General features: G+C 40.7%; 1 protein-coding gene across 2 annotated transcripts in view; it reads right to left on the reverse strand.

Moving 5' to 3' along the window:
* PTCHD4 (patched domain containing 4) overlaps positions 1,601 to 17,514 on the reverse strand; it is an 86,648-nt gene continuing 70,734 nt past the window's right edge. For both annotated transcript variants that reach the window (XM_021393187.1, XM_021393186.1), the window contains exon 3: positions 1,601 to 3,340. In XM_021393187.1, the coding sequence (XP_021248862.1) occupies positions 1,707 to 3,340 (1,634 nt within the window). In that variant the 3' untranslated portion in view covers positions 1,601 to 1,706. The remainder of the gene's footprint in view (positions 3,341 to 17,514) is intronic.

The raw sequence follows: 17,514 nt of genomic DNA on the forward strand, positions 1-17,514 counted from the left end.
ATCTTTGAATGTACCCACAAGTAATACAAAATAGACATAAACACTCCATACAGTGATATCTTTACATAGTGTCCTCACGGATACTATATATTCAGGAAGACATTGCTCATGTAGGTGACGCTATACCATATTCCAGAGAGTAGAAAGCAAGCCCTTTTAAAATACTGAAAGGGAAGATGGACGTGGCAAGCTCCAGTGGAGGACTGGGCCAAGAGCAGACTGAAATGGCTAGAGTAGTGTTCATCCCTCCTCTTGGGTTACTAAACTGTGTAGTTTACAAAGCAGAGAAAGTCATTTGTAGTTCTTTACAGTACAGTTTCCATTATCATGTAGTAATCGTGGATTTACCACATTCTTTTGTGAGATTTCAACTGCCAGAACAAAACTTTATACTGCAGACAATCAGCACTCAAATATTTAGGAATAATAATGAAGACTTTCCTCCCTCCCCTCCCCTTCCCACGGAGGACTGATCTGTCTTTTTACAACCGGGAGTTTTTTCAGTCCCATGCAAACCGTAAGGTTTTTTGTAGTCATCGTTGTTTGTTAATTTGATGTAGCAAATATTTGATTGACATTTTGCTTAAAGACGGGGAAAATCCCACTTCCTGCAGCATATTGCAGGGATCATCAAACATATCCCTTTGTCTGCTGGACCAAATGCATAATAATAGTACTGTGCGGGTGCTCCAGAGCTGACTCAGCTGTAACACAATCACATTATGTCTGTGATATGCAATCCATCATTACATTTAAAGCACCAGCTTGATTAATATTCAGTATTTCATGTCAACACTGATAAATGAGGATTCAGAAGTGTTACACTGCAGGAACCGCAAGCATTGCTGCAGTGGTAATGGCCTGGGTTGGTTTCGTGGCATCTGTTTCAAGGGGAATTTTGCAATTCAGAAATACCAAAGTGTAGGTATGGAGACAACTACCAGTTGTGGCCTCTTGGGATAGATGTCATCTGTCAGTTTTAAAGAAACTAAACATTACACTTCCAAATGACCTATGGCAATTTCTTCTCCTATATGAACAGGACTTCTCTCCCTTGGCAGTATAGCTTTGCCATCTAAATTCACAATAACTTTAACTGTGGTGTTATAGATACACATGGTATACTGAAATTGGGAAGAACTTTGGCTTAGGCTGATTTAAACACCTCCTTCCCAAGTGCATAGGTTTTATCTTAAACAACTTGCTCAAGAAAACAAGGAAAAATACCATGGCATTTTTAGGTCTCTCGGTTTTGTTGCCTTTTCTCATTTGAAATGCTTTTTGTTTTGCTTCGTTTTGTTCTGTTCTGTTTTGCTCTGGGCAATTTTATCAAAGTATTCTCTTTTTCCCCTGCTGTTTACTTAATGGTAAATTTTTTTTCCGCCTTTGCTTCAGTCTCAAATATGACAGATCAAGTAATTCCCATTAGAGCTACAGTTAGATATTCAGAAACATTTAATGGCCAATAAACTCTTCTCTGGTGGAGAATGAGAATTCAAAGGAAATATCTGCGGTTGTTTTCACTTTCATTATTTTTGTTAAAAAAAGTTTGCACCTTGATGTGTCATGAATACCCCTTCTTGATCTTCCTTTGCCTTGTCAGACCTGGCCAGCACAAGCAGCTGAGATCTTTGCTCTATTTTCCCTGCATCTCTGTGCAACGCTTTTTTAAAAAGAGAAAATATTATTATTTTTTTCTGAGCCTTTCAGACTGCTGTCACGTGATCAGGATTCTCCTGAATCTCTATGCATTCGATCTCTTCTCGTTCCTTCCTTTTGGCTCGTTTCTTTTTTTTGTGGTGCTTTTTGGAAGGTGGGAAAAAGGTTAGAAAGACGGGCAAAATAACAAAACAGTGCAGAAGTGTGCAACTGCCGGCAAGCAGCAAGCATTTGAACAGTGTGAAGGTCAAGTTTGAAGGCACAAAGAGAAGGGGGACCAACCCAATAAGAAAAGAGGAAACGTTCTGCAAAATGGCTGTCCCATGCTCTTGGAGGGAGTTCTTTATACATTGAGTTCGGGTGTGCTCAGTAGCTAGTACAAATGTATAAAGCAGGGGTGCACAGTGATCTATGGCAAAATTCAAAGTGTAGATAAGGCACAGTATAGAAATGCAATCCATGTCTACATTCCATAAGGTCATCAAGCCAAGGACGCCCAGCTCTATTGAGGTGACACTGAGAATTAACCAGAAATTTCCCAGAGGATGGATAACCAGGAAAAAGGTCAGTATCAACACGAGCAGGATGCCAAAACCAGAAATCAGGACAGGCATAGTTACTGATAAACCATAGTGGTCCATGAAAACAAAGGTAGGATTGAACACTATGAACTTGATGCTCTGTATAAGAGAGAGTGGTCTCAGTTTCTCCAGTAACTCTACCGCCTCTCTCTGTGTGTTTTCACTAGTCCTGGCCACCAGGTACAAACGAGAAGCGATTATGTTATTCTCATCTCCAGCTTTAGAGAATATGATGTCATTTTTGAAGTGCTGGAATTCTGGCTTTTTTAAAAAGGAGCTCTGGAGGATACTGATAAAGTCGCTTTTGTTGGTTGCACTGATGTTACCCACTCGAAGAAACTGGTAATATTGCTCGATCCAGGACACTGTGTTGAACCCTTGGCTCAGTGTTTTTAGGTCTTCTTGCACAGTGCCATTCCAGTACTCCAGAGGTTCATAAATATAGAATCCTATCACTGGGCTGTAGTTGCTGAAGTACTTCTGCTGAATGAGGGCATAAGAGACGCTTGGAGACTCACTGGCAAGAAGGTTAATAATGTTGGCTCCATCATTAATCTGTAAGCACCCCATAAAGGAGAAAGAGGCGTAGATGAGATACAGTATCACCACAAAAGGCTTGACATAGATGTTGGTAATCCACTCATTGTAATGCTCTCGGAGGAAATGCTGGATAAAGTGATGCTGGTATGGGTTGGTCTCATGATGAGAAGAATGTTGATGGCCATCGTTCATCATGGTCTGGAACCACACAGGCTTCCGGTCCAGGTATTCTGCTGAAGGGATTTTACAGCAGAAGATACTGTGATAACGGTTCTGCTCCAACTGGCCAGCAAAGACCAGGCAGGAGCCAAAGAATGAGAAGATATAGAAGTAATTCAACAGGATGGAGACACACATGTTCTGGCAAAAGACTTTTACGGCTTCAATGTTAGTGAAGGGGCTTGCACCCATGCCAAAGGCTATGAAATACAAGGAGCTTGTCATTGTATAGGACACCATGACATCTGAGTAGGCATCTGCTACTCTGTCCTTGAATGGAAGATTCTCTCTTGTTCGACGCCATCCTGAAAGGAGTTCAAATACTCCTTTGGTTCCATGACCTGAAATGAGAAAACAAAGCATATACATGTGCATAGATAAAAGAGGTCCACATTTTCATTTTTCATCCTCCAGAAGTAAAAAAAATGTTGTCTGCTAAGTTAAGTTATGATTTTATCATCAGTTACACAAATAAAAATTGTGACATGTCTGCGTAAGGGTGGATACAAGAAATCAAATGCAGATACTTAAATAAAAAGCCTGATATTCTGAAACTCCCCATGCTCATCATCCCTGCAATGAAATGGTGAAATACCATTTGAAAGACACTCACTGAACTTAATGGTCAGTTCTGAATTGGATAGCTTATATAGGACAAAGGAAAACATTAAATTCAGTTCAGAATCACAGAATGGCTTGGGTGAGAAGGGACCGCAAGGATCTTCAGGTTCCAGCCCCCCGCTGCAGACTGGGTTGCCAAACACTAGAACAAGCACCAGATCAGGCTGCCCAGGGCCCCATCCAGCCTGGCCTTGAACACCTCCAGGGGTGGAGCATCCACAGTCTCTCTGGGCAGCCTGTTCCAGCACCTCACCACCCTCCCAGTAGAAAATTTAATTAAATTTAAAATACATTTAATCTAAGTTTTCCTTCGTTCAGTTTAAAATCATTTCCTCTTGTCCTATCACTATCTACCTGTGTAAAAAGTTGATTTTCCTCTTGTTTATAATCTCCCTTTAAATACTGGAAGTCTGCAAGGAGGTCTCGCAGCCTCCTCTTCTCCAGGCTGAACAAGCCCAGCTCCCTCAGCCTGTCTTCATAGAGGAGGTGCTCCAGCCCTCTGATCTTCTTTGTGGCCTCCTCTGGACCCTCTCCAACAGCTCCACATCTTTCCTGCATTGGGAGCCCCGGACCTGGATGCAGTGCTGCGGATGGGGCCTCACAAGGGCAGAGTAGAGAGGGACAATCTTCTCCCTTGCCCTGTTGGCCACCCCTCTTCTGATGCAGCCCAGGATATCATTGGTTTTCCAGGTTGCAAGCACACACTGCTCGCTCATGTTAAGATTTCATCTACCACGACCCCTAAAACCCCCTCAGCAGGGCTGCTCTCAAGGATTTCTTCTCCCAGTCTGTATATATACCCGGGATTACTCCAACCCAAGTGTAAAACCTTGCACTTTGCTTTGTTGAACCTCATTAGATTCACAAGGGCTGACCTTTTGAGTTTATCAAGGTCCCTCTGGATGGAATTCCTTCTTTCTGCTGTATCAACTGCACCGCTCAGCTTGGTGTCATCAGAAAACATGCTGAGGGTGCACTCAATCTCATCATCTATGTCACTGATGAAGATGTTAAGGAGTATTGGTCCCAAAGCGAACCCCTCGGGGACACCACTCATCACCAGCCTCCACCTGGTCATAGTGCCATTGACAACAACCCACTGGCTGTGACCTTCCAACCAACTTCTTATCCACCGAATAGTCCATCCTTCAAATCCATATCTCTTCAATTTAGAGGTAAGGAAGTGGTGGAGGACCATGTCAAAGGCCTTGCAGAAATCCAGGTAGATGACATCAGTTGCCTCCCCTTTGTCCATCAATGTCCTCCATCATAGGAGGCCATCAGGTTGGTCAGGCACAACCTACCCTTGGCGAAGCCGTGCTGGCTGTCTGGGATCACCTGCTTGTCCCTCCTATACCTTAACATATCTTTCAGGAGGATCTGTTCCATGATCTTCCCAGGCACAGAGGTGGGGCTCACCAGTCTGTAATTTCCTGTCTCCTCTTTCCTCTCTTTCTTATAAATGGATTCTTCCTCAAAATTCTTTGAGGCATCTTACTACATTTTTCAACGTTTAAGGAATTCATTTTAAAACACTTATTAATGCAAATAACAACATTTTATTCTAGAAATGGTGTTATTTGTGAAAAAATAGGTGTGACCAAGAAAGAGACACCTTGGTTATAAATGCTTGGCAAAGGAAACGGTATTCTGCCATTAAGTACAAATAACCAGAATAATTTGTATGATGGTTCTCTACCTGTCTGAAATTGGCACTTCTCATGCAAGTGACCACACCGTACAAAAGTTGACATGGTGTTAATGATGTTGAGTACAGGATTGACTAGATTCTTGGTCCAATTTAATGGTCTGGAATTTGTCTGTAAAACTAATGTTCTGGGTTTTCTTTTCATGACTGTGTCTCCCTTTCTGTCTCCTCTCCTCTCTCATCAGCTCCTGGTAAGAAGGAATTCTCTTAGCTCACATGAGTGGACATCCAAGAAAGAGCCTGAGCCAATCAGTGCTCCAAAGGTCCTTATTTTGTGTTGAGCCCTGAGAACTATTTTAGAAGCAAGGCTTTTTACTGGAAATGGAGGCTAAGTATGCATTTACCGTCATCTTACTCATCACAGTCACAGTCCAGGAATTCTACAGCAATTAAACCTAGGGACAGAATGATGAATTTGAAAGGAAGCTTACTGGAAAATGTTTAACTTGTTAAAAACTTTCATTATATACATACAGAAATTCATGTATATTATATGTGGAATACATACATATTGTAAAATATACATACTTACACGTATCTTCTATTATACATGCATATAAAGCACATTATGCTGACATAGAATATTCATATATTATACATATACTATGCATTATATATATGTTCTTATAGTTCCCAGAAGAAATTTTAAGTTTGTGGGGGAAAAAAATAACATTAAAAAAAACTACAGCTAAAAGGGTTTGTCTTTCAAACAATTATTTCGTTCCAAAATTTAAAACACATATTTAAATTTGAAGTTCTCTGTGCTTTGGGTCAAGCCCTGGCAAAATTCTGGACAAGATAAGGAAACACATTACTGAGTAGAGAAAGAAGTAGAAGATTACAAGTGTTTCTATCCCTGTTTTTGTGTCTCCACTCTCTGAGGTAGAACTGCATGCAACAAAGCAAGAGGTAATTTTCTTGTAATAAACCAGAAATATGATAAGGATGTTTGTAAATAATGAAGTGCATAATAGTGAACAAAAACTCTGTTGAGTTTGTCTTCTGATTTAAATTGTTTGGATTCGGGCAGCTGCTTATGTTGCCCAAAACAGACTCCTGGCTGCCATTCTAGACAAGGGAAATTACGGCATGAACTATCAAGTTCTGAGAATGTTACCTGTTTTACTGCAAATCAGTGTCCCCAGTGAAAGATAAACATACAGTAAATAGTACAGAAATGTTGCAGTTAGCAAAACGCCTGTGCAGAAATACTGCTCTCTTGTGAATCGGCATCTTGATTCAGGAGGGATCTTGGATTCCCTGGTGAGTTAGGCAGTTCAAACACCCAAAGCACAGCTGTCATGCACACTGTCACATTTGGGCTGTCAAGCAGAAAGAATGGTCTCCTTGGGCTGAGCAGAGCTGCAGAATTCAACAGCTTGGCTGTGATTTTATATTATGCTTAAAACAAGAGTGGATATACCCTGTGGGATGTGGACCAGGCTGACTGAGCACCATGACCAGCGCCCATACCCTGGAATGGATTAACTGAATGGTATATGAGCTGTGTATTCTCTTTTGGGGACAGTAGTGCGCAAACGTCTTCCTCACATGTCTGTGCTCACCCCATCTCTATCTCAAGATTGATTTTGAATGGTTCTTTTCCAAACGTTTCTGATTAAGAGCCCTGTAATGTACGTTGTGTCATAAAATGTGTTCAGATCCCAAATGGCCATAACATCTTTTTCCAAACCAGGTTCTTGTCCCTTCTCTTCCAGTTTTAAGGACCCCACTTTTCTCTCTCTCTTTTCCTTCTCTCATGAGGGAAGCTGAGCACTAGATTTCTGCTTCTACTGCTGCTGTCATTCCTCCCACCTCCCTATCTCACCCACTGGGGGCAGAAGAATAGCACTCAGTAGAGAATTTCTTTTCTGCCTCAGTTCCCCTTCTTGCCCCCACTCTCCCAGGCACCCAGCTGGATCTAAGACTAAGGGAAACCATGGTCTACAGAGCTTACATTGGGAACCCTCATGGAGTGTCTAAATGAGATATTGATAATGCCTTTCCTCTCTAAATTCTCTCTTCTTCCATTAAAATGACAGTAGCTACTCTGTGTCAAGCCAAGCATTGTTCTACCTCTGGATAGTAGATCTGACAAAGTATAGGGACAGATTTTTCAAGAAAAAAGATGTTGGAAGCAGGACATATATAGAGTAATTCTTTCCCAATTCAGAGTCCGAAATATTGGTATTCAGCCAAAAGGCCTGCCAAAACCAGAGCCTGTATTTGCAACGTCATGTTTGGAGGCACTGAAGGACCTTTATTCATCTTTCAAATCCAGTTTTAAATTTCACCACACTTCTGACCACCAAAATCTCCTGCTATGAGGAGCTTCATAACTTCATTACTTGCTGAATAATAAAAAAAAGACTTGATTCCAACACTCAGCCAGTATAATTTCATGGCTGAAGTCAGCAAAATGGAAGCCTGCTGTTCTTGAGCAATGGCTTTAATTGCAACTCCTGTCTGATGCATGTGTTCTTTGTTCCTGGAGGCTCCTATGTGAATATTCCCAGCATCCATCCCACTTCTGACATCTCTCCTTGACCACATATACACAGCTATGTGCATGCTCGCTGGCTGGCTGACCAAGATGCATGTTTGCCAGTGCAATATCAAATAGCTGAGTTTTATCTTCCACTCCATGAGAAGAGGAGCTAATCAGGGATTTTTTCTTCCTTCTAGAAATCAATTTGCTCAAACCTTCTAGGAGTGCAGCAGTCTGTGAGATTGTCATGCTTCTACCATAGGCTTTTCCTTCTAGAATGGACCTGCTGCTTGAGGGCACTCGGAGATAATAACTGCAGGAGCCTTCTGTTACCAATAAGAGCTAAAAGTGACTGGTAAAGTCAAATTAAAAAAAAAAAAACAAAAACCCAAACTGTTGGAAATGTTAAAACAGATGTTGTAGATCATTCTGAAGTCTTTAAACAGGAAATTTATCAGAAGCCCTTTCACAGAAACAGTTGAACTTACAATGAACGGGCACCTTTCAATGAAGCTTTAGGTGAAGGAATGTTCCAATGCCTCTTCCAACAATTTGCGATAATCGTGACTTTTCTCTGCTTATTCCCAGATCTCACTTCTCTTCCCATCTGCAAGGTTATGTTCACAGTTACACCTTTACCGTGTTTTTGTAGCGATTAATTTCTGAATTTCAGTGTATCAGGTTAGGATCCTATTTGTCTTCTTGGCCACAGGGGCACATTGCTGGCTGATAAAAATGTGTGTGAAAAGAGTAATCAAGAGATTACAACACTGCATATGTTCTGTTACACTGAACATTTAAATATTCTAATTAAACTCCAGATTTTTTTTTCCCTAATAGAGCAAGTAGTGTCATAAGGAAATAAAACATTGATATTTGTGACATCTTTCAGGGTGAAAACTGGCACTAATTCTCTTAAGATTATTAATACACAAATCTAAAATTTACAGGAAACTTCAACTTCAGCTGTCTTATGCAAACACAGGGCTGGAGAACTCAGTGCAGTAATTCCCTTCCCACCAGTAGAATAAATTTTTCCTGACTGGTTTTCCCACCTCACTACTCTGATACCAAATTTTACAAATAGTCCCTGCTCATCTTCCCAAATAAACAGGTCTATTCCCTGCTTCCACAAAGGATAAAAATTCTTTTTTTTTTTTTTCTGAATTGGACACAGACCAATATTTTCCTGACATTTCTGATTTGGACACTACAGTCTATCTGTGAAATTGTATTCCTTCAGTTCCATCACAAATGTCACTGACAAAATTGACAGTGGAGTTACGTTCACTGCCCAGTTCTAGGAAGGTTAAAAGGTCTTTGGCATTGGGTCAAAACTGTCAAGTTTCTCTAGTGCTAACATGGCATGAATGAAATACAGCAATACTTCATTTGACAGACGAGCATCAGCCTATGACTACCTAAGACGAGAGAAGACAAATGACTGTATAAAGAGGGCAGGTAAAGGAAGCTACAGTGAAGGTAGAACTATAGAAGGCTTTTGCTGTCTCAATTTTCAAAACAAAATTATGACAAGATACATTAAATAAGTTTGAAGAAAATAGGGATAGAACTCACAAGAGAGAAATAACATATTAAAGATCATTTTATTCTCTTAACTTTATTTAAGCTGGAGAAACATGGAGAAATTGATCATTTAGAAGCCAAGTCAAGGCAATCTCTGACCTATTTGTAGTCACCTTAAAGAATGAATATAGTTGGGATGGTCCAAGAATAACAGACAGGGCACACATAGCATCTATGTCTTCAAAAAGGAGAAAGAAGAAGACCTGCATAACTTAATGACCATCACAATAATTACTATCTCAAAAGATAAATGAATAAACAATTATTATTCCTGATTCAGATTCATCAAAACTAAATAATTTCAAGTCACAATGATTTCATACTTTGAATAGAAACTGGCCTAACGGGAAGGAGATTTGATATCTATCTTTGTAAGTCCTTAAGTATCTTTCTCCTGGATTTAGTAAGTTTTTAATAATATTGCACTTAGTGTTCTGACAGGAAAATGAGGAGAATATTGTCTAGAGGAAGATAAAGAAAATATATCTTCAAATGGTTGAAACAGCACATGTAGAGAGTTGTCCCCAGTGATCAGTTCTCAGCAGGACATTTTAAGAGAGATCATGTCAAAGATTCACCTGGGGGCTCTTTCCTTTTCATGTGAACACCTGCACAATTTGCACATGAGTCTGAATGGAGGAGCGTTTCAAATCCTCTGCACAGCGAGATTAGAATTTAAACTTGGAGAAGTGGTCAGAAATTTCAGGATGTCAGTGTATGAAAGGTAATGTAGACAAATGTACGGTAATGAACTTTGTTAGGAAATCAAATGAAAGAAATTCATTGCAAGGAGTAAGAGGTAAATAAGAAGCAAGAGGTAAATAAGATTGTTTAAGGGCTATGAGGATCTCCAAGGTGGATAGGGAATAAGTTGATAATATTTTTTTACATGTAAAAAGCTTATCTTTGACTTTATTTAAAGAAATATCATACAAGATTTATGAGACAGTAATTTTGTTTACTCTAGTGTGATGGAAGTTTTATTGATATGGGGCACGATATTTAAAAAAAAACTTTGAAAATGTGGGGTGATACTTGGCAGTAAAGTAAATAAATAGAAACCTGTTTGTAAAACACAGAATGCACAAAGAAAAGCTGAATTAATTGCCTTTTTTTTCTCTCCCTGTTTACTAAAAAGTGGATGGGGACTCAATAACATTCAGTGTGAAAAAATTATTATGAAGAGAACAGAAATTAATTATTTGTCATTTCCACTGGGATAAAGGCAAGGAATCACTGGCTTCATTTGCAGAAAGAAACATTAGAAAAATGAATCTTTCCTTCTTTTAAGGTTCATTAAACACCGGAACACTCTGTTGAAGAAGGTCATAAAGTCTTCACTGCAAGGCTGAAAAAAAGGTCGGATTAAGAAATGTCAGTGCAGGTGTTATGTGCATCCTGTCTTAGTGCTGTGAGGTGGTTCCTGAGGTCTCTTACATCCCTGTTTTGACTCAAGATACAAAATATTTTGACTTAAGATACTTTAGACTACATTATCATGAAAACTAGCCTACCTTCAGTGTTGTCTTCACCAAAGCTTGTGTTTTCAGCATTCACCTTTTGTTTCTGCCACAATGTGCCAATGCCTTGGTTTAGGAGTTTAATCTGAATTTATCATTCAGCACGAATTCCCCAGGACCTCGGTATGAAGCCACCAGGCACTGCTGAAAGGAGGGGCTGGGAACTTCTAGTTTTTGTAAACCTTCTAGGAAGAGGGTCGGCATGACTGCATGTACTCTTTTGGGTTGAGTCATGAGGATGAGAGTTATGTCATGAACTGCCACACCTGTAATCTTCTCATGTATATACAGGAGGCAAGGACTGGTTTCTCTGAAATCATAAATGTAGGAAGTAAAAATGTTTTATCCTAAAATTCTTTGCTGACAGTTTGCAGGAAGTAACCTTTCTATTTATTTTTTATTTTTACAGAGGAGAAACTTTTCATTTCAACACAGTGCAATATAGGATTCATCAGTTCTTCTGCCTGGTCACGAGCGTCAGCATGCCTCGTTGCATTTTGAAATCTTAAGTATGAAGGGGTTAAGCAAACTGATCACAGAGTAGTGATTGTTAGAGTCCTCAGCTGAGCAAGGAATAGATATAATTTGTCTTACATCTATGTAAAAGGCTACCTATAATTTTACCAAAATCAGATTAATAAAGATCCCTGGTAGAGCCTGGTGGGAAAATAATTCATTGCCAGTATATTGAAATACTGGCTTCTGTAGTATCCCTCAAAGACAGAGTCTGAAGCTGTGATCACATCACATCAAGACCCCAAAGTGGCTCATTTTTGCTGTGTCAGCTCTCCATCAACCAACTTCCACCTTATTAATTTTCAGGTGCAAAGTTTGGCAACGACATTGCAGATTTATGTGCAATATAAGTGTAAGCACATGAAATGCTCTTCACAATAGCTGACCCTCAGTCTGACATGTTGCTTGGTAATTTCTATGTAAATTAGCCAAATGCTGGGACGGTTATTTACAGACTTTCTTGACCATCCAAGCAGGATCTGATTGTACTTCCCATGGCCAAATCATCCAAAAAGATGATTAAACTGCTTCTTTATGGAGAGTTAATAAATCCTTGAGGTCCCTGGTGCAGAAGGCACACAGGGTTTGAAACTTGGTGAGACAGCATTAGGATAGATGAGGAAATGCGTGCTTTAATCCAATCAGTTCCACAAACCTAAACCTCAGCACAGTGCATCTGGGCAACAAGTAGAACTTGGCCACGAGGCAGAGTAAACAAAATTCCCAGTTTGCTTAAGGATAAGAACAAGATAGAGTACTTCCTGGAACTAATCTGAAGTATATGTGGATAAAAGTGTGGTTTTCTTTTTATTTCTCTTCATCTACCTCTAGAATGATCACTGAATTGTTGACCATATATTTGTTTGCTTTTAAAATTTATTTTATTTCTCTTTCCTCTTGTGTGCTGTGTAAGCAGTAACTTGGGTAACTAAGAGGGTCAGGTGGGGGAGGTACTCAGCCACTCTCAGTGGCCAGGGGCTTCCCCTCAGTCCAATGCCTCAATGCAAGAGGTGAAGCAGGATCTCATCCTACCTTTAAGATGCCTGGATGGTTTAGATTTTGGGGATAGAGGGTCTAACTGTGGTAGCAATATCCACCACTCGCTAGGATTTTCCAAGGAGATCCCCTGAATGTCACTGAGCTAACAGCAACAAATATGAAGTCAAGAACTGCTGATGAGTGTCTTGCAAAAATTTTGTTTTCTCTATTCATAAGATTCTTCATCTTATTTGGGATATGGTGCTTCCTGATATATATGAAAAAGAATTTAACAGAAGTTAAATCATTTCTAAGTACATTCTCCTTGGGACGAAATGCCACAGACATTTTTTCTCCTATCTGAGTTAACCAAATTTATGCAGACGTGCTGACAGAGGAGTTTACACCCTGCTGTGTCTTTTCCTCTTGAGAAGCATGAAGAGTAGAACTGTTCTTTTAAGTGACAGATTCCTATCATAATAAATTGACTAATTTACAGAGTTGGGTTCTATGGCAGGATTGTTAAACCAAGTGCAGTGAAACCTCATCTAGCTCCTCCATGCATCCTCAGTAACAAAGACCTCAGGGAAATCTGCAGTGCCTACAAGGGTGTTGCTATTGCTCTGTTTTAACACCTTAAACAGACAAAGCAAATGTACTTTGAAGCTACTGGTAATATCATAAGTGAAGATAGTTATGCCTATGACAATACTTCTGCAAGTGAATGGCCACTTTGCAGGCATACATATGGTAGAGGCTCCCAGCTCCTAACTGGTGATGTATCCCTATTGCAGGGTGAACCCCATTAAAAATACAGTTGCAATGCTGTGGTGCATCTTGGGGCGCTTCTGTTAAACACAGGGACTATGGCTGATGCCTTGATGTGTGCTCCGTGTGACTACATTTCTTTCTTTTCACATAAGCACTTCTAAAAGCCTTTTAAAAATTCTAGGAATTGCTGATGAGGCCAAAATATAAAAGAGTTAGTGTCCTCATAGGTATTGCAGTGGAGTCTGATAGTTATCATCCCAGTGAGTGTCTGAAAGTAAAACAGCAATGAGGAAAGAGGAAACACTTGATTCTGGCTGGTGCTTGCTGTATATTGGCCTTCCAGGACAACCTACTATCAGCCTATCACTGTTCCCATAAAACATTGCAAACTTTGTAATCACAGACAGAGCTGTACTGATAATCTCTGTGAAGTGACTATTGCAGGAGATGGTTACTGCCTTAGTCCAAGATTATATATTGGCACAGCTCTCCAAAATGAAATGTCTCTCTCTTGTAACTGGTTAAAAAGGTGCTGAGACATCCAATTTAGAATAGGAACCTGATTTTAGAGTGCTAAAATTGCGTGAGATTAATCGTAATTTCTGTCCCCAGCCTGGCTTCTTAAATCCTTCCATTGCAGAAGGAAGTCTCTATAGATACATATTCTGTAGAAGAAAATGATGGAACGATGGAACAATCTTAGCAAGTCCTTCCATTAATTTGCCTTCCAAGACATTAATAAATGGCAATCTGTAAATTACATTAATTTTAATATTTTGGAAACACAGATGGAAAGTGGTGGTTCACTTTGGTCTTCTTTTGTGTGCTCCCTTCAGCTAACCATCTCCACAGTCCTTGCCATCCCACTCACTCAATCCTTTCCATCCACATCAAAGTAAAGAGGCCCAGACATAAACAACAGCCAGTGGTACCTGAGCTAAAGCACGTGTTGATAATTAGCTCAAATATCACATCCCTTCTCTGCATCCTCTTGTGCTGGAGACTCCTCAAGGCAACCACTGTTAGACTTGTTTGCACAGGGACCAGTATAACAGGACCTTGATGTTGATGTGAAGAGTGATTAATGCTAACATGAGTTTGGCATCACTGATTTTAAATCTCATCCAGTTTTGGATCTTTCATATCGAAAAGGCCTTTGACACTAGCAGCCCTGGGGAGAAGCCCAGTGCTGAGCACTGGAGACGAGACAAAGTCTTACTAGTCTGGACTCGAACATGTTTCTAACTGAATCACAGTGACAACGCTTTCTATTCAGGATTTTGTTTTCCACAGTTCATTTTAAGGTCAAATCTTACAATTTACAAGAAGCTGTTCTTCTTTTTGGATGTAAGTGAAGTATTTAATAGCAACTCTCCCATGCCATGCATTGAAGCAAAGCTGAACACACAGAAGATTGCTGTAGATGTGATTAGTCATCAGACTGCAAACCTCATTAACTGAGATTTATGCTTAAGCTTATACATACTGCTTACAAATTGTCTATAAACTTGGAAGCCCACTTAGTTCTCTGCTGTGCTCAGTAATGAATTAAAATCCTTTATTTTTCTCTCATCTAAGCCTTTTAATGAACACTGTAAACAAGGATTGCACATATGGAAACAGCCACTCATTGGTGCAGTTTTATATGACATGTAGAAGACAAGGGAATGCATTTAGATCAAGCTACTAATGAATCTAGTATATGTTAATTTATGCTAAAAGCATGGGATGGACCTCTGACACTGCCCAGTAGGAGTTTTGCTATCAACTGTAGCAATAACCACAAGAAAATCAGGTGAATAAGGTACTAGTGAATTTCTAGAACAGAAAGTGCTCTGACCTGGTGTGGGTCATGCATATGGCAGAAACAATGAACTTGAATAGGCACAATGAGTTTGGAATTTGCTGATCTTTGGCACTGGAGAGTAACCGTAGATTTTTCAAAGAGGAGACAGGATGGGACCATTCATTTGCTGGAAGCTGTCCTGGAGAAAGTTTTATGGGGATTTATCTCCCTTTGAAAGAGCTACAGACTGTCCAGTGGAGAACGTTTCTCATGCATCCCCAAGGCCTGATGGGGCACGATGGTTTTGGACTGGCTGAAGATCACTTGCCGTGGTTAGCTTGGTTCATGCTTGTGCTAAAGAATGCCTTGGCTGAAATAGCTCATTTTCAACTGCTACTCCAGGGTCAGGTTCTAGGTAAGAAAAGCAGGGTTAACTTTCATCTCAATATGTAATGCAGATCAAATCCATTCCTTCTCTGGTAACCTCTGCCTGGAAATCGCTCTGCGGTGCAGCACACAGCACAACTGCCCTTCACTCAGCCACTTCATTTTCCATCTAAACTACTCATCTTGATGTCAACCTCACCTCTTCTGCAACGGAGAGACAGCTCCAGACTGAAGTGAATGAACCCATCTGCTGCCAGAGCGATATTTCTAACACAGTTGTGAGTGCAGGATTTGCTGACATTTGTTTACTTTGAACCAGGGGTGGGAGGGCAGAGCGGGAGGCAGCGCTCGCCCTTTGCTGCTGTTTGCTGAGCGTGAAGGGAATGCAGGGGATTGACTCAGCAATTTGAAAAAGAGGAATTAAATCTCCCTTTCCATTCCCTAACAGCCAAGCGCAGATTCTGCATTTCACAAGAAACATTCTGGGGAGGAAGCCCTGCCCATATCCTCAACTTGCCCCCAGATTTACCCTGAGCATCATGTGCTGCAGATCCAAGATCTGTACATTACATATATATCTGGAATTAAACAATGGTGACAAGGAATGCTATGATACAGGAATTTGTTCGGATGGGATGTAGGATGGTTTTGATGGCCTCAGCATGCCTTTGCATGGGCAAAACCCAGCTGTGGACCTAAGGGCTGCTAGACAGAGTGAGAAGCAAGATGAAGCAAAGAAGAAATGACTCAACCAAATTACTCTGTTAAAACCCCACTCTTTGTGTCTTACTGAGTAGTTCTACTGAAAGATTAAAGCTGCAACATATGGATGCTATGTTATTTGCTCCATGACTGTCAGGTAGACACTTATAAAAATTGTTTAAAACCCGGTGACATTGTGTAATACGGGCTGTTCGGGAGGTTAAGCGGACTTGCATGCATTCATGGAGGACAGCTGCATTGAGAGGGTCATTAAAGTCAGATGCAACAGATCTGGCTCTGCAGGCCAGTGAGCCAGGAAGCAACTGGAGCCTGGGGAGTGTTTGCTCTTGACCTGTTGATGCCCTCATTTTTAAGAACTTGCTACTGGCTGCCATCAGCAGTAGGATGCAGAGCTGAATAAACCCTCTGGACTGAGCCACTCTGAATGACTTTATGTCCCTGTATGTACTCTCAGGCTGACCACATTAAAATCCATATGCACATGAAGAATGAGCTAAAGCTGTGCAGCTCTTCCTGACCTTCACTCTGGTGCCTTATGTCCTCTCTCTGTTTTTACTTTGCTAATCTTAATCTTATATTAATACTGTATAGAAACCTGTTTTTGAGCTGATATAAGTAGATATCACATTCACTATATCATATTCAGGCCCTATTTTCCACCAGAGATTATAAATTGATTCACATGCCATGGGTTGATACAGCAATTCATACATAATCGCCACATGCGCTACGTATATTCATGCATACTGTGACATCTCTGAGGTTGTTACAGTTATCATCCCAATTTTGCGGCAGGGCAATCGATGCGAAAACAATTCCAGTTTTGAAATAACAGAAGGATCAATCCGGGTGCACTAGGAATCACACAGTCACAGAATGTCCCGAGTTGGAAGGGATCCATCAGGATCTGCAAGTGCAGCCCCAGCTCCGCACAGCGCTGCCCAAACCCAGCCCCACCAGCACGTGGGGCCTTGGCTGCTCCTTACACCCCTTCTCCTCCAGGCCCTTCCCCATCTTTGTAGCCCACTTAGCATCAAGCAGGCCCTGCTGTTCTCCTGTGTCGCAGAATTTCTATTGCAACTCATGTGCTTAAATCCTGATATCAGTCAGTGTATGCATATGCCATTGTTTAGGGATTCATATCTCGTTAGAGCCAAACACAGGAAAAGTAAACCACACAAACTAACAGGCATCTGTTAAAATGGGTTGCTTTCTCAATTTTGAAGATAGTAGATAGCTCCTGCCTCTTCCAAAAGCCATCAATGCCTTCCTTTGGTGCTCTTCAGCCTTTTTAAGAGGCAAGTGCAACACTGGTTCAGCCCCAAATCACCACCCGGAGATCCCACACGGAGCCAGAATTAAAACTGCCAGCTCTCACCCAGCTTTGTAGTGCACGGCCCCATCTTCAAGCTGCTTCCCATAAAACCTGG

This window comes from Numida meleagris, chromosome 3, assembly GCF_002078875.1.
Source record: "Numida meleagris isolate 19003 breed g44 Domestic line chromosome 3, NumMel1.0, whole genome shotgun sequence".
Classification (NCBI taxonomy): Eukaryota; Metazoa; Chordata; class Aves; order Galliformes; family Numididae; genus Numida; species Numida meleagris.